Source organism: Gymnoscopelus braueri, assembly GCF_963280865.1.
Source record: "Gymnoscopelus braueri genome assembly, chromosome: 14".
Lineage (NCBI taxonomy): Eukaryota > Metazoa > Chordata > Actinopteri > Myctophiformes > Myctophidae > Gymnoscopelus > Gymnoscopelus braueri.
Genome location: NC_137619.1, coordinates 33,365,120 through 33,385,409, shown reverse-complemented (window position 1 = coordinate 33,385,409; position 20,290 = coordinate 33,365,120). Strand labels below are relative to the sequence as shown.

The window sequence follows — 20,290 nt, the reverse complement described above, 5'->3', positions numbered from 1 at the left end:
TTGAAGACCAGACCCATTGCAAATTGTGTCTTCCACCCTGAGCCAACCCAGACTAGAAAAGTGAGCTGTGGTTAGGTGAATCCTCCCCAAAGCCTTAAATTTCTCCCTCTACACCAAATCTCTTCGGTCCTTGGTTGCCTTGCAGGCCCTCACCAGTGATTTGTACTGGGTGCGGGCACCACACAGAGGCCAATGAAGGGAACACAAAAGGGGGAGAAGTGAAAATGTTGTGATGTTGAAGACCAGGCGTGCGGCAGCATTATGGAACATTTGGAGGGGTTTAAGTGGGCATGCCGGGAGGCCGAAAAGGAGGGAGTTGCAATAGTCAACCGTGGAGTTGACTGAGGTCTGGATAAGGAGCTGGGCAGACTCCCAGGTGAGAAAGTGTCTGATCCCTCTGGATGTTGTAAAGTGTAAACTTACAAGACTGTGTGATCACTGCAATGTGACGATCCAGCTTCTTGGCAGTTGGAAGTTGGAACACAAGCCACCAGGGAGTTGTCGATGGAAATGAAAAAATCCTGCAGGGGGCAGGACTGTGATGAAGAGAAGCTCTTGTCATGCAGCGATGTGCTCTTCAACCTGTGGAGCAGAGGGAGAGAAGGAGAAAGATTGTTGAGTGAACCATGAACGTACAACTTTATACAATCAATGGCTGCCACACACAAATGAAGAGAGAGAGAGAGAGAGAGAGAGAGAGAGACACAGGCCACAAATTATTATAAACCAGCGGCATCAATCATTCTGCCCAGCATAAAACCCAGAAGTCTGTGATGCATGTACAGTCTAGTCTGTGTGATAAACAGTCACAAAATCAGATCCATTGGTGTGTGTAGTATACCAGTGTTTATCAAACACAAGGCACACCACAAAGGCAAAACACTCAAGGCACACCCGTTTTAATATATGCGCAAAATAGCCTCTATAACGCGTCTCATCAGTTATCACTCTTATCACTCTGTAACTGTATCCATTGAGTTCAATGGACAGGTGGCGCCATCTTGTGAGGTTTGCCACTATTACTTTCAATGGTGTGACATCACGTTCTCTTTCTGGGGGGCACATGTGGCCCCTGGTGTGACTATTGTCATGGTAGACCCCTGAACAGTGTTTGTGCCATGTTTGGTGCGGATTGGAGAAATGGTGCGTCTATAGCATCCAGGGGCCCCCATGTGGCCCCTGACCAGTGTTTGTACCAAGTTTAGTGCGGATCGGACCAACGGTGTTCCTTGCCAGTCTGCATGTTACGTTTGTGACGTCCACCGTTGGTCCGCCCGCCTGCCCAACCACCCACCCTCTCTGCAATTTTAATAGGATATATATATATATATATATAAATAACATACAAAATTATAAAAATAATTCATAACATTTTGTATAGTTGTAGTATACTGTATATTGCAATAAATCCCAATTCCCAAGGCACACCTTGACTTGTCCCATGGCACACCAGTGTGCCTCATCACACAGTTATCGGGTGGCACACACAAAGTAAAAATGATTAACCACACACCCAAGAGAGGCAATAATAAACAAGTGACATCTCAACCAAGTGACTTCTAGGCAATTTTCTACATTCAAGAAAGAAGAACGTGACGTCACACCGTGTTGTTAATAGCGGTGAACCTCACAAGATGGCGCCACCTGTCCAATGAACTCAATGGACAGCGGGTGCCATCTTGTGACGTTGTCTCCTTCCGTAGCCATATTCAGAGTGTTAACCAAAAACACATACATAACATAGTCAACTGAACATAAACCTACTACATCAATCACAACAACATAAATCCCCAAACGTATTCCCATTGCAAACAATAACACAGAGCACAAAAATAGAATAATGCACACAGATGCGCCCTAGGCATATCCTACTGGGAATCTTTCCTGAGCCATATAAGTAACACAGGAATCCTTTCCTGAGCCACTATACAGCTCTGGACGCTAATATATTCAACGATCTATTCTACCTAACATAGCCTGTATGTTACAAGGAGTTTGGATAATGAGGGACTGTAGTCATTATCCCTATAAATTATTTGCTTGTTTATCCAAAATGCCTGGTGGGGTTGTTGGGACTATTCATAATGCTCGCCCTATGCCCTAGGCTAGGGAATACGAATAGTCCCTCATTATCCAAACTCCCTGTGACATCCAGCCTGGAGATGGGTGGCCAGTGGTGGAAAGTAACTAAGTACATGTACTCAAGTACTGTACTTAAGTACAATTTTGAAGTATTTGTACTTTACTTGAGTGTTTCCAATTTCCAATACATTTACTTCTACTCCACTACATCTCAGAGGCAAATATTGTACTTTTACTCCACTATAATTATTTGAAAACTTTAGTTACTTTGTAAAACATACATGAACCACTTCAGCCATGGCTATTTGAAAATAGCCGATCTACAAACTCGCGCAACGCATCGCAAAGTGAGCTTGTAGATCTGCTATTTTCAAAGGATATTTATACATTTTGAAACATGTGAAATGGGATATTGTGCATGAGTACTTTTATTTTTAATACTCAAGTACATTTTGACACCAATACTTTTGTACTTTTACTCAAGTAAAGTTGTAATACCGGACTCTTTGTAACAGAGTATTTCTACATGGTGGTATTGATAATTTTACTTCAGTAAAATATTTTAGTACTTTTTCCACCAGGCAGCCCTATACATTCAAAATGGGTGGTCCTTCAGTTCCACCCATCCATAGTTATCATCTTATCATTTCTGTAACTTATTCAAATAAAATTCTAAAACCTCTTGTGATGTTGTTCCCTTTGAAATAAGCAATGTAGTGTAGCATGGAACTGAAGCATAGCCAGTAGCCAGTGCCAATTTAACATCTACTAGCAAGTTGGAGCTGTGCTGACTATTTCCCTCCAGCAGGCAATGTACACAAACACTGCATAATTAACTGCTGAGCTTTCTGTTACAATTCTCTTTTGTTTTTGTTTGACTTATTTATTTAATAAACACAAGCATTTAGTTCACTTGCCGGCAAGATCCAGTCATCCAAATTAGATAGCAAAACGTGGCTAATTAGTTAATTTAACACATGCCAGTGGCAGTGCCACACCACCTGTCAGGGAGCACACATCTGAACAGCATGGTTAATTCAACTTGGCCCAGCCCAGGTGCCATACATTTAATCATTAAGCCAGTGGTACTCAAAGTGGGGTCTGGGGACCCCCAGGGATCATTGAGGGAGTTCCAGGGGGTCCCCAGCAAAATTATTGATAGTTATAGGAACCAAATGTACCCTTTAGTGTCTGTAACTCAGAGAGTGTATGGAACCAAATGGACCCGTATTTGTACACTCTCAGAGTTAAATGAACACCAAGGATTTTACTGTGTAAATTGGGGTCCCATAAATAATAATGGCATCAAATTGTCTAATGCATATCAAATGGGGTCTTTGAAAAATAAAAAAAATATTATTTGTTTTCTTAGAATCACTGATAGTAGAGCCACGCTATAAAAAATATCCTCTTATGGGGGTCCCTGGGTGTGTGGTGTATCTTCTTAAATGGGGGTCCGCGACCTAATTGTGTATCAATTTGGCTGTCCTTGACATGATAAAGTTTGAGAACCACTGCATTAAGCAACTTAATCCTCCCCCCATGCACAAATCTTACCTGAAGTACGCCTAAGCCAAAGTCAGCTTTAGTGCTGTCATCATCATCTCTGTCTCTGCTGCCGGGGTGGAGAAGTGTTCTTCACTGGCTCCGTCTCTTGTCTCCTCATGCTTGATTGATTGATTGATTGATGTAGTTTATTTAGAAAGACATGAGAATAGTACATGACAGTACATAACAGTAAATGGAAGTACAAATTCACAATACAAGGTCTACTAAACTGGAAACCCTCATTAAGCATAACGCTTGTTTAAGATGAGAACCCCATGCACACAAATCATGATGAAATATAAGAGGCAGGCAGATATACACACTACTATACAGAATGTCATACAATCAGCTTTCAGGTTACTGGTATGACGAGAGAAAAAAATATATAAATATATACAAAAGAGGAAAATGAAGGAGGGGGGGGGGGGGGTAGGGGGGGGTAGGTTAAGACTTAGACAGGGGCCATTTTCGAATTGCAGCCTCCTGAAGGTGTATCTTTAGGGCAGTTTTGAAAGTGAGTAGGGTTTTACACTCCTTTACTCCTTTTGGTAGGGCATTCCACATTTTTGCTGAATAGCATGAGAACGAGTTCATACCCTTAGTTGAGCCAAATCTGGGTTGAACATGATCAGTGGAGCTGCCTCTGGTGTTATGATCATGGACTTCATTAACATTTTGGAAGTATTTTGACAAATACAGGGGGATCCCAATGTTGTGGTGTATCTTGAAGACCAGGCCCATAGCAAGTTGCTGTACTCTGTCCTCAACCCTAAGCCATCCAATCCTAGCAAAATGAGCAGGGGTTAGATGGGTTCTGTGATTGAGGCCAAGAAGTAGCCTTACAAGTTTGTTTTGGGATGTTTGGAGCCTTGTTTTTAAGGCCTTGGAGGTGTTGTGATACCATGAAGTGCATGCATAATCATAATGACCTTGAATGAGGGCCCCTGCAAGAATCTTCAGAGTATTCTTACTGACTAGGCGATCAATCCTCCACAAATAGCGTGTTGTTCGGTTGACATTTTTGATCACTTTTTCGGCGTTTTTGTTACCAGAGAGGTTTGCCTCCAAGATGGAGCCCAGGTAGGTAATTTCATCCTTTCTTTTGATGACATCATCACCCACTTTGATCGTGAAACTCTCTGCCTTGCTAAGGTTAGGACTGGACCCAAAGAGGATGGATTCAGTTTTACCCAGGTGTAATGAAAGTTTGTTATCAGAGAGCCAGATGCAGATCTTGTTGAGTTCGGAGCTGAGAGTTTTCTCAACCTGCAGCCTGTCCCTGTCCGAGACTAGCAGGGCCGAGTCATCTGCGAACAGGAACAGCTTGCAGTCGCAGGCCGATGACATGTCATTCACATATATCAGGAACAGTAAAGGTCCTAGTATACTTCCTTGTGGGACACCACAAGTCACAGGGAGGGGGGGGGACTGGATGCCGTTTACTTCCACCACTTGCTCCCTCCCTTCCAGGTAGGATCTCATCCAGTTCACTGACGTATCATCAAAACCTATTGCTTTGAGCTTATTGATCATAATTGGGTGATTGACGGTGTCAAAGGCCTTCTGGAGGTCCAGCATGACCATGCCGCAATATTTGCCCTTGTCGACATCTTGTTTGATAGAGTCGTTCAAATAGAGAAGGCATGTGTCAGTGGAGTGGTTTGTTCTGAAACTAGATTGGAATTTGTAGATTAGATTTTTTTCGGCAAGATACTTATTGACCTGTTCATAGACTATTTTTTCCATGACTTTCGAGATGGAGCTAAGAATAGAAATAGGGCGGTAGTTGCCAGGGTCTAATTTGTTTCCTTTTTTGTACAGAGGGGTCACCCTTGCTTTTTTGAAATCGTTAGGGACCCGTCCCTGTATGATGGAGAGGTTTATTATGTGGGTAATAATTGGAGCAATGGAGGCGGCCGAGTCTTTTAGAAATTTGGCGATTGCAATTCTCTAGCCCTAGAATGTCTGTGATCTTACATACATTTCGTGAAATGAATGTAAGATCATAGACATTAGGGTTAACAATGCTCTAGCTAAAGCTAAAGCTAAAACACATAGTGAATTCACACACGCTCTGTTCTTGAACAAAACATTGTACACTCGCAGTTTGTTGTGTATAGGCGGCTGTCTGTCAACAGCATTGTGTTATGGACAGTAAGCAGGGCTTCACTTAATATAAATTATAACATTATATTACGTCTCTAGTGGTTGGCGGTGGCTTTTGTTTTTGTTTTGTGTTTTGACACAAAAGTGGCCAAAGAGAACGTGACGTTGAAAGTAAACCTCCCAAGATGGCGCCACCTGTCCATTGAACTCTGATTGAACTCCATTGAACGGTTCCTGCCCCTACCCCCCCCCCAACCTCAAGATGGCGCTGTTGAATATCGACTTGATTGATCTCCAGATTAATCAAGTACAGTAGGCCTAGTCAGGACTCAAGAGCGCCATCTCGAGGCCGTGGGGCTAGACATTGCAGTAAGAATCCAAAGATATTTAGACTTTTAAAGTAGTTTTATTCAATGTATGTTGATCTAAGCACACAATCAATGAAAACCAATTCAGATTATCTTTTTCCAAAGGCCATATGGGCCCTCCTCTTACTTAAGTAGCCTAATGGTTTTGTTTTGGTCACATTTGGAGAAACACAATCAAATCAGAATGATGTCTATCGGCACAATTCATACAGTAGGCCTACCTGCTGTACTTACAGCAGGTACGCAATCTTACAGTAGGATACTGTAGGATTGCAACATAGTCTTGAAATGTGCTTAAGTGGGAAAATATAATTTCAATACAAAAGTTATTTAGATTAGGTAAGCAAATGCTTCACTGTATTGTATTCCCAGGTGAAAAGCATATTTTATAGTGAAAATCAGCTAAAACAAACATGTATATCTCAGTGTCTATAAAATAAGCAATACTTTAACAATTTCATCTGACATGATACATATGAACAATAGTGATAATTATAACAACATTGACAAAATAAATAAATCTCATAATGTACAGTTACTATACATTTATCACCAATATAAATTTTCTCTGTTAAAAAGTTTCATTAGCATTTCATGTCTGAAAGGTCTCATTTGGTCAGAAAAACTAAAAGGGTAGAAAATGAAAAGCTGAGCATTTCTTGAGCACAATAAAATTCCAGTATTATGCAAAGATAGAGGGGTCTGGCGATATTTAGACAGCTCATCAACAGCACTCAATACAGCAATTTACACTGATATTAAGCACACCAAAACATTTGCTTGGAAATCACACCATAACTTTGTACTTGGCTTGTGTGGGTTGTACTGTAGCTTCTGATATTATATTACAACCAGTAAAAATTACTTATATTCTTCCTAATACACAACTGGTTCCCACAGTGTTGTAACTGACCAATGCCAAGACACCTCTTTTGAAGGCACCCAAGAATAGTAAGATATCGCTGTGGCACTGATCCTTCAATAATTTAGCTTTGAGAGAGGTGAGATAACAAGAGTAAACACCATGGAGAATCACCACTTAATATCTTACAAATAATTCAATAACAAACAAAACTGGCTTTTTTCTTTACATTTCAGAGCAATAATGTATTATCATTATTCATGTGAACATGTCCACAGAGCTTCAAAAACATTTGCCTTAAAGACACAAAGCAGCACTCTGCAATGGATATGCAAATGTGAATCTCACACACCATCCAACAATAACAAGCTACATCCTTGTCACCGACTGACGACTGTACACGTGTGAATACATGGTTCATTTTCATCCCTCCGAATGTAAACATGGTGCGCCGAAATCCACCGCAATGATGTTTTCGCCTACAGGGCTTTTTCAATGGTCTACAAAACAACTTGTATCTCACGCTCAAATTTCTTTCCACTACTTTTCATTACATTACTACTGTCCATGTACTACCACAGTTATGAAAGAGAAATGTGCAATCTGAAGTAAGCAAACCCTTAAACTGGAATAATAAACCCCTTTTATGAGTACCTTATTATAACAGGAAGGTTGATTCATCATCCACGTGAGCTCTTTAAACATAAGCCATGAAAGAAAATACTATACTGTCCTTCAGTTGTTTATATTTTGGATGACTTTTCTCCCATTACACCATCCACCAAAGCTTTCTAAGCAGCCAGACACGGCAGAGAGACTGAACACGCAACGTAGGGCCCACATTTTACAAGCCATCAGATGGGAGTTTTGATATATCTGTGGCGTGTCTCTGAGCGAACCAGTTTTTCTTGGCGCTGGTGCAGACACGCAGCCAAGGTGCCCCTTCCTCTGCTGTGTCTCGTCTCTCTTGGTGAACACAGCGACATCCTCTCTCCACCTCCTCTCCCTGCTCCTCATTGATTTACATCCTAACTCACTGTGTGACCTTCTAAGGCGAGAGTGTTCACACATTTTCTCCTTCACACAAGTCTGCCATATCTGATAAAAGGGCACCGGAGCACGCTAAGCGGAAATATAACTGTGAGTTATGATTTCGTTCGACGAATAATCATTTGTATATTCTTTAACCCTTAAATTATAACAACAGTAATTTATAATACATAAAAAGGTTGATTCCACAAGGCGTTCTCCCATCACGTCTCTCAACTTAAACCAACGGCCATTCCTCTTTGTTCCTCCTCTTTATCCCTGAGAGATTCCTTGCAGGATCCCAGATAAAAATGTTTTGTGTTGATTTTCCCTCGATTCGCCAGAGGACTGACTCTAATGGCTGTCAACAACAACACTTTTCTATGTGGAGACCTCTGAGGAGTGATGAAGGGTAGTGGCTGATGGAATCAGCACGATGGTTGTCTTCCTCACTGCCTTCACGCCTCAAGAAAGACAGCTTCTCCACTTCTCAAGGCACCTAGCAGCGGTGCTATCACCAGTGAGTTTATTGTTGTGCAGTGAGCTAGAGAGATGCCTCTTCAGAGTACATGTCTACAGAAAGGACACAGAGACCACAGGCAGTGGTCATAAGTAGACTCTTAGGACTGGTTCGGAAGCCCCAGTTCGAGCAACATATAAACCTTTTTTTTTTTGTAGACCTGGCCATGCCTCAGATGACATATTTATGATCACCAATCAATGCTGGATCCAAGACACTACAGGTAGTTTACCACGGCAAGACTTCCAAGGCTGACATACTGTAGACATACTGACATGACATAGATATACTGTAATTGTCATTTAATATGGATCTTGACTTCCGGTACCTGAGCAAGATTTCGTGCACAAATGGGCTGAGCTTTTGTACTCTCTGGTAGGCCAAACTGCTGTCTTGGAACAGTGTACCTGAGCCATGATTATCACACACAGGTCTCAAGTCAATGTGTTGTGGCCCCTCTCTTTCAAATGGCTATGAAGGCCTTTGCCACACTACGTACTTCGATAAGTCTTTATAATGTCTTTGATAGTCCTTCTGCAGATGGGGCAGCAAGCATTGGTCATCTTCTTGAGTTTGAGCCCACACTCGTAGCAGAGACACATGTGTCCGCAGGCATAAAGCACAGTGTCCACGGCATTCTCGTAGCAAATGGTGCACTCGTCACTCCACGAGCCTGAGCAGGATGGGAAGGAGGGGGACTCCAGGTGGCTGGAGAAGGGAGAGCCAGGCGTCGTACCTGAGATAACGACAAAACAGGGATGCGTTATAGAGAATGTATGACAAAGAGATTGAGAGAGTGAGCAGTGGTGTAAAGTAACTAAGTACATTTACTCAAGTGCTGTACTTAAAGGGATACTTCACTTTCACATAAAATAAACATTAAAAATAAATATTAAAAAAAAATGAAAGAATTTATGGCAAAATAAAGGCCCCCTCACACATTAGTAGGACACTCTAATGCGTGAGGGGGCCGTGATTTTTCCATTACTTTTTTCATTTATTTTTAATATATTTTTTAAATGTTTATTTTATGTGAAAGTGAAGTATCCCTTTAAGTACAATGTTGAGTTGTTTTACTTTACTGGAGTATTTCCAATTTTCAGTACTTTTACTTCTACTCCACTACATTGCAGAGGCAAATATTATACTTTTACTCCACAACAATTATTTGAAAACTTGAATTACTAATTACTTTGTAGATTTTGATTGTTATTACAAAACATTCAATACCCACTCCAGCCCTATATACATTTCGGCCGTTTGAAAATAGCCGATCTACAAGCTCACAATGCGTCGTGATGGGACGCATTGCAAGCTTGTAGATCTGCAATTTTTTTTTATACATTTGAAAACTTGTGAAATGGGATATTCTCCACGATGAGTACTTTTACTTTAAGTATATTGTGATACTAATACTTTTGTACTTTTACTCAAGTACATTTTGAATTCCGATCAAACCAGTTGATTAGACGCATGTCCAAAAATGGGTGTCCCCAATTTGATTTGACTGTAGTTTCATAAGGTTAGGGTTAGGTAGGCTACTGTATGTAATTGTTTGAGGTGGTGAGAAGGAAAATATCAGTGCAAGAAAGAGGGGCCAACAAGTCATCTATGAGTGCTGTAGGGGAAAGTGGGTCTGGGAAGAAATATAATACGGTAAGATATTTTTGAAGTACAACTGCAATCAATTTCTTCATCTTCCCTTGCAATGTATATTCGGTGAGAGCTGCCTAAAAGTGGTGCAACAGGTCAAAAATGAACAAACCGGTGGAGCAGCTGTAGGTCATCTGGTAGCTGGTGTTGAGGTTCATGTTCAAGTGCGTGTCAAGGTTGGCCTCCGAGTTGGATGCGTTGGGAGTACAGGATGGGGAGCTGGGTACTGATGGCCCTCGGATGTCCGGGTGCAGAGATGAGCCTATGAATGCAGAGGAAACAAGAATGTCACATTTAATTTTTAACTTCTGGTCTGTTCTGTAAAATGAAGGCATGCCCGCTTCGGACCTCAAAAGCAAGGGCTAAACGCCCCCTTGACTTCTATCTCCAGAAAGGGGGGGGGGGGGGGGGCTTGAAGATTTTGTTCTGTCAGAAAGTTGGGGCATTAAAGATAGGACATTTGGAAAATATAATGTAATGTTACTTTAGACCAGAAGGCACTATAGCAACCCGTCATGTTTGAGAAATTACTTGCTCCAAGTCTATGAATGGATTAATTACATTTTGGCTCAAAAAGTCTAAGATTGGAACCATATTTTTGTCAGAAGGAGGGCATTAACTTTCTCTGCTTTAAAATGGAGGCATTAAAAATGTCAGAAAAAATTGTGGAATTGTGTTTTTTTCAGCATGAAAAACATGGTTTCTTTCTCCCTGCATGCATCTGAAGGCTAAGTACTGAAATTCATTTGTTTCTCAACCGCTGCTGTGCATCAAAAAGCAATGGAATCGATCCTTGTGAGAGCAGACAATCATGTTTTTCCAATGTTCTAGTGTCAGCACCCGAAAATTTTTTGACAATGTTTTGGCTTAAGCGTGTTGTGCCTAATTGACTCTTCTGTAAGCAGCCGTACAAAAAGTCTGAGCATTGACAGACAACATCTGTAATCTCTTAATGCAGAGCCCCAACGCCATAATGGTGTAACTGGAAACCGACGTTGTGTCACTGCACACTGACACATCAGCCAGAACGACCGATAATTAGCAAATAACGCATCTCCTCATGTCTCCCTGTCTCTCTCCCTGTCACTGTCACACATGCACACATCCATGCACATTACATGCACACGCAAACACAAAGTCTGTGTTATCTTGCTGCAGATATGACTCGGTGAGTCAACAGTCGGTGTGTGGGTGTGTGTGGGTGAGTTACTGTAGGCGCCTGTGGTAATGCACTCTCAGTAGGGACTCTGTCCAACAAACTCCATCCCCATGCAGCCCACCCGTCCCCCCATGAACACTACAAGACCATGGCCTTCAGGCTGGCATTGCTCCTCCTACTGGCAAAATCGCCTCATCTCGTCTCACATGCCAGCTCCAAAACCCACAGATCAGTTCTGCCCTACTGTGTCTGCCAGGCACAAAGCATTGTTATTTACACTTTGTCCTTCAGCTGTCCGTGACCAAAATATTGTTACTTCGCTGAGCCAGCGACCACCTGTGGCATGATATCTTCCATGTGCTAAAGTATTTAATGCTGTGTTTGCAATGCAGCAGTGCACAAACCTAAATATGCTCATGATGTTTGCTCACTTAACTGATCGTAATCATTAGATTATCATCAGCATCAGCATCAATTAATAAGAGGAAAGGGGAGTGGTGGAATAAGGAGGACATTGCATGATAAAAACAGACCTATATAAATACGGTGCACAAATGTGCCCATCCTAAGGTCAGAGTGCACTGTAGTACACTTTGCCTGAGGCCTTCTTTTTCAGACCACGCCAGCTGCTGCAGTCTAAAAAGTCACAACCTACACATAAATAAACCTACACATAAATAAACACTAGGTCATTTGATATGCAGGGCAGTGTTGTTGTTTATGGAGAGACCTCTCCTGCAATCTTTGCTTGTCTTAATTGTTGTCTAAATGTATTATTACATTTTTTTTGGATGCAAATAGTAAAACCAAGAATCCAATGTATATATAATAACAAAGCAGGCCACTGCTTGTGGCTAATAGCAGATATACTAAATATATTTCTGCTATCTGTTTTTCAACCAATTCAACAACTTGTGTACATACTGTATATACAACAGTATACTGTGCATACAGTGTTAGTCCAAATACAAACAACTCCCTACTAAGACCTACTTAACATGACCTTTGTGATAGAGCAGCTGTTAACGGATATCCTGGTCCCCTCTAATAAGAGAACAGATGCCCTTCATGTCTATTCATACATCCTTTCATCTAGGATAGCTTTCACCTTCTGCCATTATAGTACAAATTCACCCCTGGACCAGGAATGGGAAGCTTATGAATGTGCGTGGGTATGCAGGCAGTACACCATGAAATACTCAGTGTTAATTTAACTCTCAGAGCGTACTGTACAAATGAATCCATTTGGGTCCATGTGTACACTCTCGGGAGTTAAATTAACACTCAGGATTTTACTGCGTATAGGAGGCCGCAATGGGGGTTCCCAGATGAATGTAGTGTGGTTATGTAGCACATTTATAGAGGCTTTCGTCACATGCTTATCTAATGCAGGGCTCTCTGCTCTAGTGCTCTCTGGGTTATTTTTTTCAAATTTTGTGTTGGCACTGGCAAGGTTCACGATTTATTATTTTGACCAATCTCATGCAGAAAGCACACACCGAGGGATGCCTGGTGGCTCAGCCAGTTAGTGCACAGACAGTTATACTCCGTGTGAGAGCGCGGACCTGGGTTCAAATCCAACACCCATCATGTCTCACCCTCTCTTGCCCTATAGGTTTCCAGTCTCTTTGCACTGAACAGTCTTAAAAAAAAGCATAACATTGTCTTTAACCTTAAAAATACACATTAATATGGGGCAGCTGAAATGCAGCAACAGGCAAACTCACTGATCTTTTAAAGTAATGTGAATGATTAGAAGAATCTCAAAATCTCTGGTGTTACTAAATGACTGCATGAAAGCGGACGACTCCAATCTGTTCCATCTCACACAGCCAGGGACGACCGTGTCACTTTGCTAGGTGGCTACATGTTTCCATGGTAACCAGCTGGCTGAGCGGGTGCAGCGAGTGGGCGAGCCAGAGACATCACAAGTACACTCCCCGCGAGCTGGAGTGGGTAATGGCTTGAGAAGCGCTCGTACGCAGCATATGAAACCTACATGCAATTACATTTTAATAATGCATATGAAGGAATATGTGCAGCCCCCTCCAGATAGATGATGCCGGCTGCTGGGAGCCCACGCAAGATAGAAATAACTTCCCTCTGTCCCAGTCAAACAGACTACACAAGGAGAGCAGATGAGAAGAGAGGCGAGGGAGACAGTAGATACAGTACATTTCCCCTGGCTTTGAAAGTCGTTTCATGAGAGAATTGAATATAATGATGAAAACAATAATCCATCAGCTTAATACATCAATGCCTAGGGATAGACACTGTAATATTTTAGGAAACTTTCCTTTCCCTTCTACTGTCATTAGCTTCTGTTTAGATAACATCAAAAATCAAAAAGTTGAGACAGAATCAGTAACATTAACTTGGCCAGAATACAAAACCAGAAAGGAGACACAGGGCTTGTAAATAAACGAATAGAGCATATATTTGGACTTACATGCAGCAGGGCTTGATTTGTAAAACAGATCAGTAGGGGGGCGTGGGGGGGGCATTTTCTTAACCACAAGCTCTATATACTTCTTCATACAACAAATAGAAAAATAGGCAATCTCAAGCTCACAACACGTCACATCGCGAGATTTGGGACGCGTTGTGAGCTTGTACATCTGCTATTTTAGCTATAGTTTTTGAATTTAAATGTTTTGACACATTCTGTCAAATGTGCGCAAAATAGGGACATTTTCCAAAGCGTTACATCGTTTCTTAGATTTAGACAACTTGCAGAGACTTGTATCTCAACACAATGAACTTTATGGCATCTTCATTCTTTGTCAAATTTATAGTTAATGCATTTTAAAACTCAGATTGAAAGTTGATTTATGAATGAAACATCCATGATTTCTTAACTGCACAATGCGTAAACACTGACTACATTTTTTAGGCAAGTTTGGTAGTGTTTTAATGCCCATGGAGAAAATGTAAACAAACACTGAATGACTGAAAATGTGTAAAGATAATGACAATGATGCATTGATGGCAGTGGTCCTTTAAGTGTGGCAATGGGGGGAGGGTGTGGTTACGAAAAGCGATATCAAGGATTCCACAATTCATATTGACCCTGCACCCATAAAAACTGATGCACAGTAGATGTGCTGACTGGGATGTTTTTCATCTTTTCCACTTGCACATAATATCAATATTTTCTGAGTCAATAAAGCAATGAAATGAAATATAAGCCTTTTGTTGATTTCAGGTTGATATAGAAGCAAGCTTTGAAGCATACCAGCTTTCTATGAGGCAAACCAGACAAATATGATTACCACTGCATAACCAAAGGCACATCTTCAGCAAAACATTTTTTGTTTCACCTCATAAACATCAACAGACCATTTCCTTCTAATCCAAATAATGCATCCATCATAAGGATATAAAATTGGGAAAGTATGATGACATTTAAGCCTTTGCATCAAAGTCAGCAGAAGCCATAGGAAAATCTTGAGTACAGAAAATGTATCTACTGTAAAACAACCATTAGCATCCCCTTTCCAAGGTCAAGCTAACTTGTCAGACATTACTTGGCTTTTGACATTCTTCTTGTCATAATAAGTCTGATTGTCGTGAACCCACGCTGTAGCCCCACAATCATCGATCTGGCATCTTAACACCACCTTTTAATCAAGGCTTTAATCAAGACCTGTATTCAGAGGCTCATGAAGGATTGGTACAGAAGAGAAAAATGTATGATCATGTTTGTGTTTGTACAAATGTCTCTGGAACAATAAGCAGCAACAATATGTGTGCGTGTGCGTACGTGTGCATGTGTGTACTAGTAATTGAGTGTATAAACAATTCCAGAACTGTTGATTATAAATGATATCATGACCATGCAGTAACATTGTATAACATTTCTCCTGGAATCAAATAACAACTTGAGTTGTCAGAAATTCTTGCTCAACTTGAGAGTTTCAGTTTATCAAAGTTTGCATTCATTTGCAAACTATGGGTGGAGTTATAAATGCCAAGAAAGATATATGAGATGATAAAAAGCCAAACACAGAAAGAAATTTCATGTCGTGGGTGAACTGGAATCCAGCCTTCCCAGTTCGTTCAAGGACCAGAGGCTCTACTTCTGAATGGAAGAATTTAGTGAAACACTCACATTTGACAATGTGTACAGTGTGTTAGCAATATAGGTCTCTCTAACTAAATAACTCTTTCTATTTGTACAAAGCCTAAACACACGCACACATTATTACATTCTCCAATTTAATAACAGTGACAGTGAGCTCTGCAAAACCATTGATTTATTTGCTGTTTTACTGTAGGATGCTAGTTCATAATACCGTTCATTACATTGCAGGGATTAATAAAGCATATCTCTCTCTCTTACCTAAGATCCTGAGTTGTGTAATGTTGCCGTGCAGACCATAGAACATCCAGAGAGGCCTGGAGTTATCCACACACAGCTGCATTCCTGCACTGACACCGTTATGGCTCATCGTGACCTCCCCATCCACGCTCACCACAAAGCCTAAGATGTCCCCGCTTTGGAGCGCCGCCGCTACTCGGCACACGGCCCAGAACTCCTTGCGGTCGACCAGGGAATCTGGGTTATAGGGCAGGTCGCTGGGCCTCAGGACGGCAGGGTCACACGATGTCACGCCATAGGAGAGGGACCCAACCCGCGCGGCGCCCGCCTTGGACACCTTCACGAACACGGTCTCAGAACAGCGCAGGGGCCGGCTGGTGAAGACCAGAGTCCTCTCCTCGCCGCGCGGCTCCAGCCTAGCCACTGTCTGCTCGTCCAGGGCCGTGATGTGGACGCCGCGTACCGAGTGGAAGCGCAGGTCGCTGTCAGACAGGGCGGGCAGCAGGGAGCACTGCTGGGAGTTCTGAGAGTTTTGCGGCACATGACAGGAGAAGGAGGAGGAGCTGGGGGGCCGTAGCCTCTCCACCTCCTCATTATCGGCGTCTTCCTCCTGGAGGTCCTGATGCTGCTGGAGGCTGAGGTCACACAGGCTGATGGACAGGCGAGAGTCGTCTCCGTCCCGACGAATGGAGGCGCGGTGGGCGGTGGTAAATGACCGAGGACGCAGGCAGTCCAGGGGAACCATCTCACTGTCTATGGAAGCACACACACACACACACACACACACACACACACACACACACACACACACACACACACACACACACACACACACACACACACACACACACACACACACACACACACACACACACACACACACACACACACACACACACACACACACACACACACACACACACACACACTCATAAATATTATACGACCACTTGTTGTGTAATTACTGGAGTGCTTGAAGAGCGGAGCATAACCGTGAACAAAATCTAATCTAAAGGTCACACACCTATCTTCATGTTTTTCTATGTGTGCTTATGCAGACCATTAGCTTTTACATTCATCGTCCACAGACCATTAACTGGTCACTGTGTACTGCACACGTCAGAGGCACGGCCATCACACGATGGCTCTGCCACTGTGATGTAGTGCACGTAGCCCAAAGAGATGGGTAAGAACGTACATCAGTTTTTTAGGCTACATGTTTAGAGACAGAGGACTTAAAGTGGGGACATCGCAGTGGGGGCCGATGCCTGCATGTGTCCCTGCATGTGTCTCAAAAAAAGCGACAGAGTAGCTTTATGTAACATAACCATCACTTCAGTTGAAGCTACAACAAATATTGTGAGGCTCAGCTGTGTACTGGGCACTCCAGATGCAGTGTTGGAATAGTTAAACATAGTAATATGTTACTTATTACATATTACTTGTTTAAAAAGTAATGCAGTTACTTTACTTATTACTCCCTGCCAAAAGTAACTAGTTACTTATTACTTAGTTACTTTTTTTTTCTCGCCCCCAGTAATTGCATCCTTTCTCCCCAAAAGACTGACTTTGCATTTTCAACATTAGCAGTTGTTTTTTTTTCTCTTTTCTGCAGCCTACATTGTAAAATCCTCATTGTTGATTTAACTCTGAAAAGTGTTCTGTACACATGACGGGTCCATTTGGTTCTATTTGTACACTCATTTCAATTATATTAACACTAAGACTTTTACTGTGTATGAATTCATAACTTACAGACTAAATGAAAACCATTTGACTATGAATTGAATACTAAGGACCTCAATGGAAACAAGACCGCAAGGACTTTTTTGGAAGTATTTTAAATGTATTTCATGTATTTTTTGCCTAAAAAAATATTCAAATTCAAACACCTGGGCTCAAACAGATAATGACTCATCATGAGACACAATCTTTGAACAACTTCTGTTGTTTATTAAACAAAATGTATTCTAATAAAATACAAAAATAAAAAGGCTCCCATAGCAACACATATCATCGTGGCAGAATGTAGGAGCAAATGCAAGTACAAAAAAATCAATCATTCTGTATGACTGCTGAAAATAAATAAATATATATATATATATATATTGAAAATAGCCAACCTACAAGCTTACGGCACGTCTTCATTGGTTAACAAGTCGCTTATAATAAGCAGACATGGCAACACTGTTTGATCCGGTTTAAGGCCCGCCCTTCCGCAGCTGATAATTCACACATAGACAAGTGCGCAACGTTTCCGTATCCGCTCTAGACCGGATCAGCAAGCAGCCTGCATAGCAACTGGATCCCAACCAGTCTACCATTATATCAATTGACCAAAAACAACACAGGATAAAATAAACACACTCAAACCCAGAGTACCACCAAGGCTCGTGAAAAAAAGTAATAAATTACTTTTTGAAAAAAAGTAAAGGTAATAATATTACTCAAAACGTGAAAGTAATTAGTTACGTTACTAGTTACTGGGAAAAAGTAATAATATTACTTTAAGTTACATATTACTTTAGTTACTTTCCAACACTGTCCAGATGTACCCAGTGCCAGAGTCAAACCTGTTGCAGCTGAACCTTATACAAACAGATGGTGCAACAAGTATTAAACATTTTTACTTAACTAAAAGTATCAATATTGCATATGTAGAAATACTCTGGAATTCAAAATGTACTTGAAAAAGTACAAAAGTATTGGTATCAAAATGTACTTTAAGTATCAAAAGTAGAAAGTACTCATTATGCAGAATGTTCCTATTTCAAAAGTTTTCACATAAATTGTGTACAAATCTTTTGAAAATAGCAGATCTACAAGTTCACAATGTGTCGCATCACGGCGCATTGTGAACTTGATCTACAAAGTAACGAGTAACTAAAGTTTTCAAATAATTGTAGTGGCGTAAAAGTACAATATTTGCCTCTGAGATGTAGTGGAGTAGAAGTAAAAGTAAAAATGCCTCAAAATTTTACTTAAGTACAGTATTTGAGTACATGTACTTATTTACTTTCCACCAGCTGCATACAAAGCACACAGGACACCACTCCAGTAAGTCTCCGACTGTCCCCATAGCTTTGGTTTTCCGTGATAATGTACACATGGTAAGCCACATATTGTAGTCTTGAGGAATGTTTAAGGGGCTGGAATAGGAAATGCAGACAATTTTAATGACATATTAAACAGGACCACGTTGGAAATAAGTGTTTCATTACGCTTTTATGTGTATATCCTGGGTTTAAGTTATATTGCGTTGATACTTGTATTTCTTTTACTCAAATCAAATCAAATCAAACCATGTGGCTGTAATTTTATAAAAAGTTGTTTTCTACTGCAGCCAATACCCCCCTTTTTCTATTATGACAAAGAGCACACCCAACAGCCTACACATCAGCTGCATCCACTAAGCTACAGTTTCACCTCTTCTATATATTTACAGAACATGCAAGTGCTGTATACAATATCACAACTTTGAATGGTGCACCCGGATATAAAGAATGTCTCACTCCTGTCACTGAGATACTGTAGCTACTCTATAATTGTATCACATTTCCAGTGTGCTGTGTAAGAACTCATAAATAGCCGTCACCTTGCTAATTTTGCAAACTGTTGAACACAAAACCACGTGGGAAGATCAACGTTATGTAAATAAACCCCCTCCCCCCAAAACAACCTGTCTTTCCTGGTTGGTACAAATGGATCCGCATCATAGCATGCTTAGGGACACGTTGCCTGGCCCTCCAAACATGGGCTAAAATTAGCCTGATTGGACATTTGAGAAGACTGGCCAAGGCATGACAGACGTGATGGCTAAAGCTGTGTGGCTCTCGACCTCTTTCTCTCTTTCTCTCTTAGGTATCCCGGGTGGGAAATAGATGGGGAGGGAGTGTGAAAGAAAAAAGGGAAAATGAAAGACAGATAGGGTGAAGTGAGCGAGGGGCAGACAGAGTCAACCTCACCGCCCCCTCTTTATCACACAAAGCAAGCACATCTCCGGCCCACCACAGATAAACTGCTTGACCTTAATTATTTCCTCAGTCGGAGTGTTCACAAACAACCATGAGGGTCTTATTATTAGCAGGCTTATCATCTTCAAGGCAGAGTTAGCCGAGTACTTGGGGTTCCCAAGAGATCAACTATATTCTTGCCATTGTAGCCTACTGCAGCTCACAATTTATTTTGAGACTTAACTGTGGTTTAAATGTGCTGTAGAAAGATTTGTGACACAGGCTTTTACAAACCGTAAACATTCTGAAAGATATGTGCCAGTATAAATGTAATGTTTATTCAAGAACCTGTTTGTATTTTATGTACTGTGTTGTGTTAAAGTGTGTATGTGTTATGGGGGTGTGTGCTCTTACATTCAGAACATATTTGGATACCAGGGTGTAAGGTACCTGCCTGCCACACACTGTTTTCACAACAAACTGACGCAACTACGGCTGCGGGCATGCAGATATGCCCTCTACAACCTACATCAGCTTCCCTTTGGCAACGGAGAGTCACCTTAAAGTTTAAGGTGACACTCTGTTGCCAAGGGGAAGTGATATTTAAAAGACAATTAATGGTTATAAGGCTTAAACCAAGTGTCTTTTATACCGTATATATCACTTAACACCATATAGCATGCACACTG

The 20,290-nt window shown here is 41.3% G+C and overlaps 1 protein-coding gene across 1 annotated transcript in view; it reads right to left on the bottom strand.

The window, feature by feature from the left end:
- Window positions 1–6,145: 6,145 nt before the first annotated feature.
- The window catches only part of LOC308099872 (E3 ubiquitin-protein ligase NEURL1-like), a 33,344-nt gene continuing 19,199 nt past the window's right edge, over window positions 6,146–20,290 (bottom strand). Inside the window, exons 4-6 of the mRNA XM_080448715.1 lie at window positions 15,670–16,401; window positions 10,281–10,430; window positions 6,146–9,251 (exon numbers count right to left, since the gene is read on the bottom strand). Coding sequence (XP_080304841.1) covers window positions 9,007–9,251; window positions 10,281–10,430; window positions 15,670–16,401 — 1,127 coding nt within the window. The 3' untranslated portion in view covers window positions 6,146–9,006. The remainder of the gene's footprint in view (window positions 9,252–10,280; window positions 10,431–15,669; window positions 16,402–20,290) is intronic.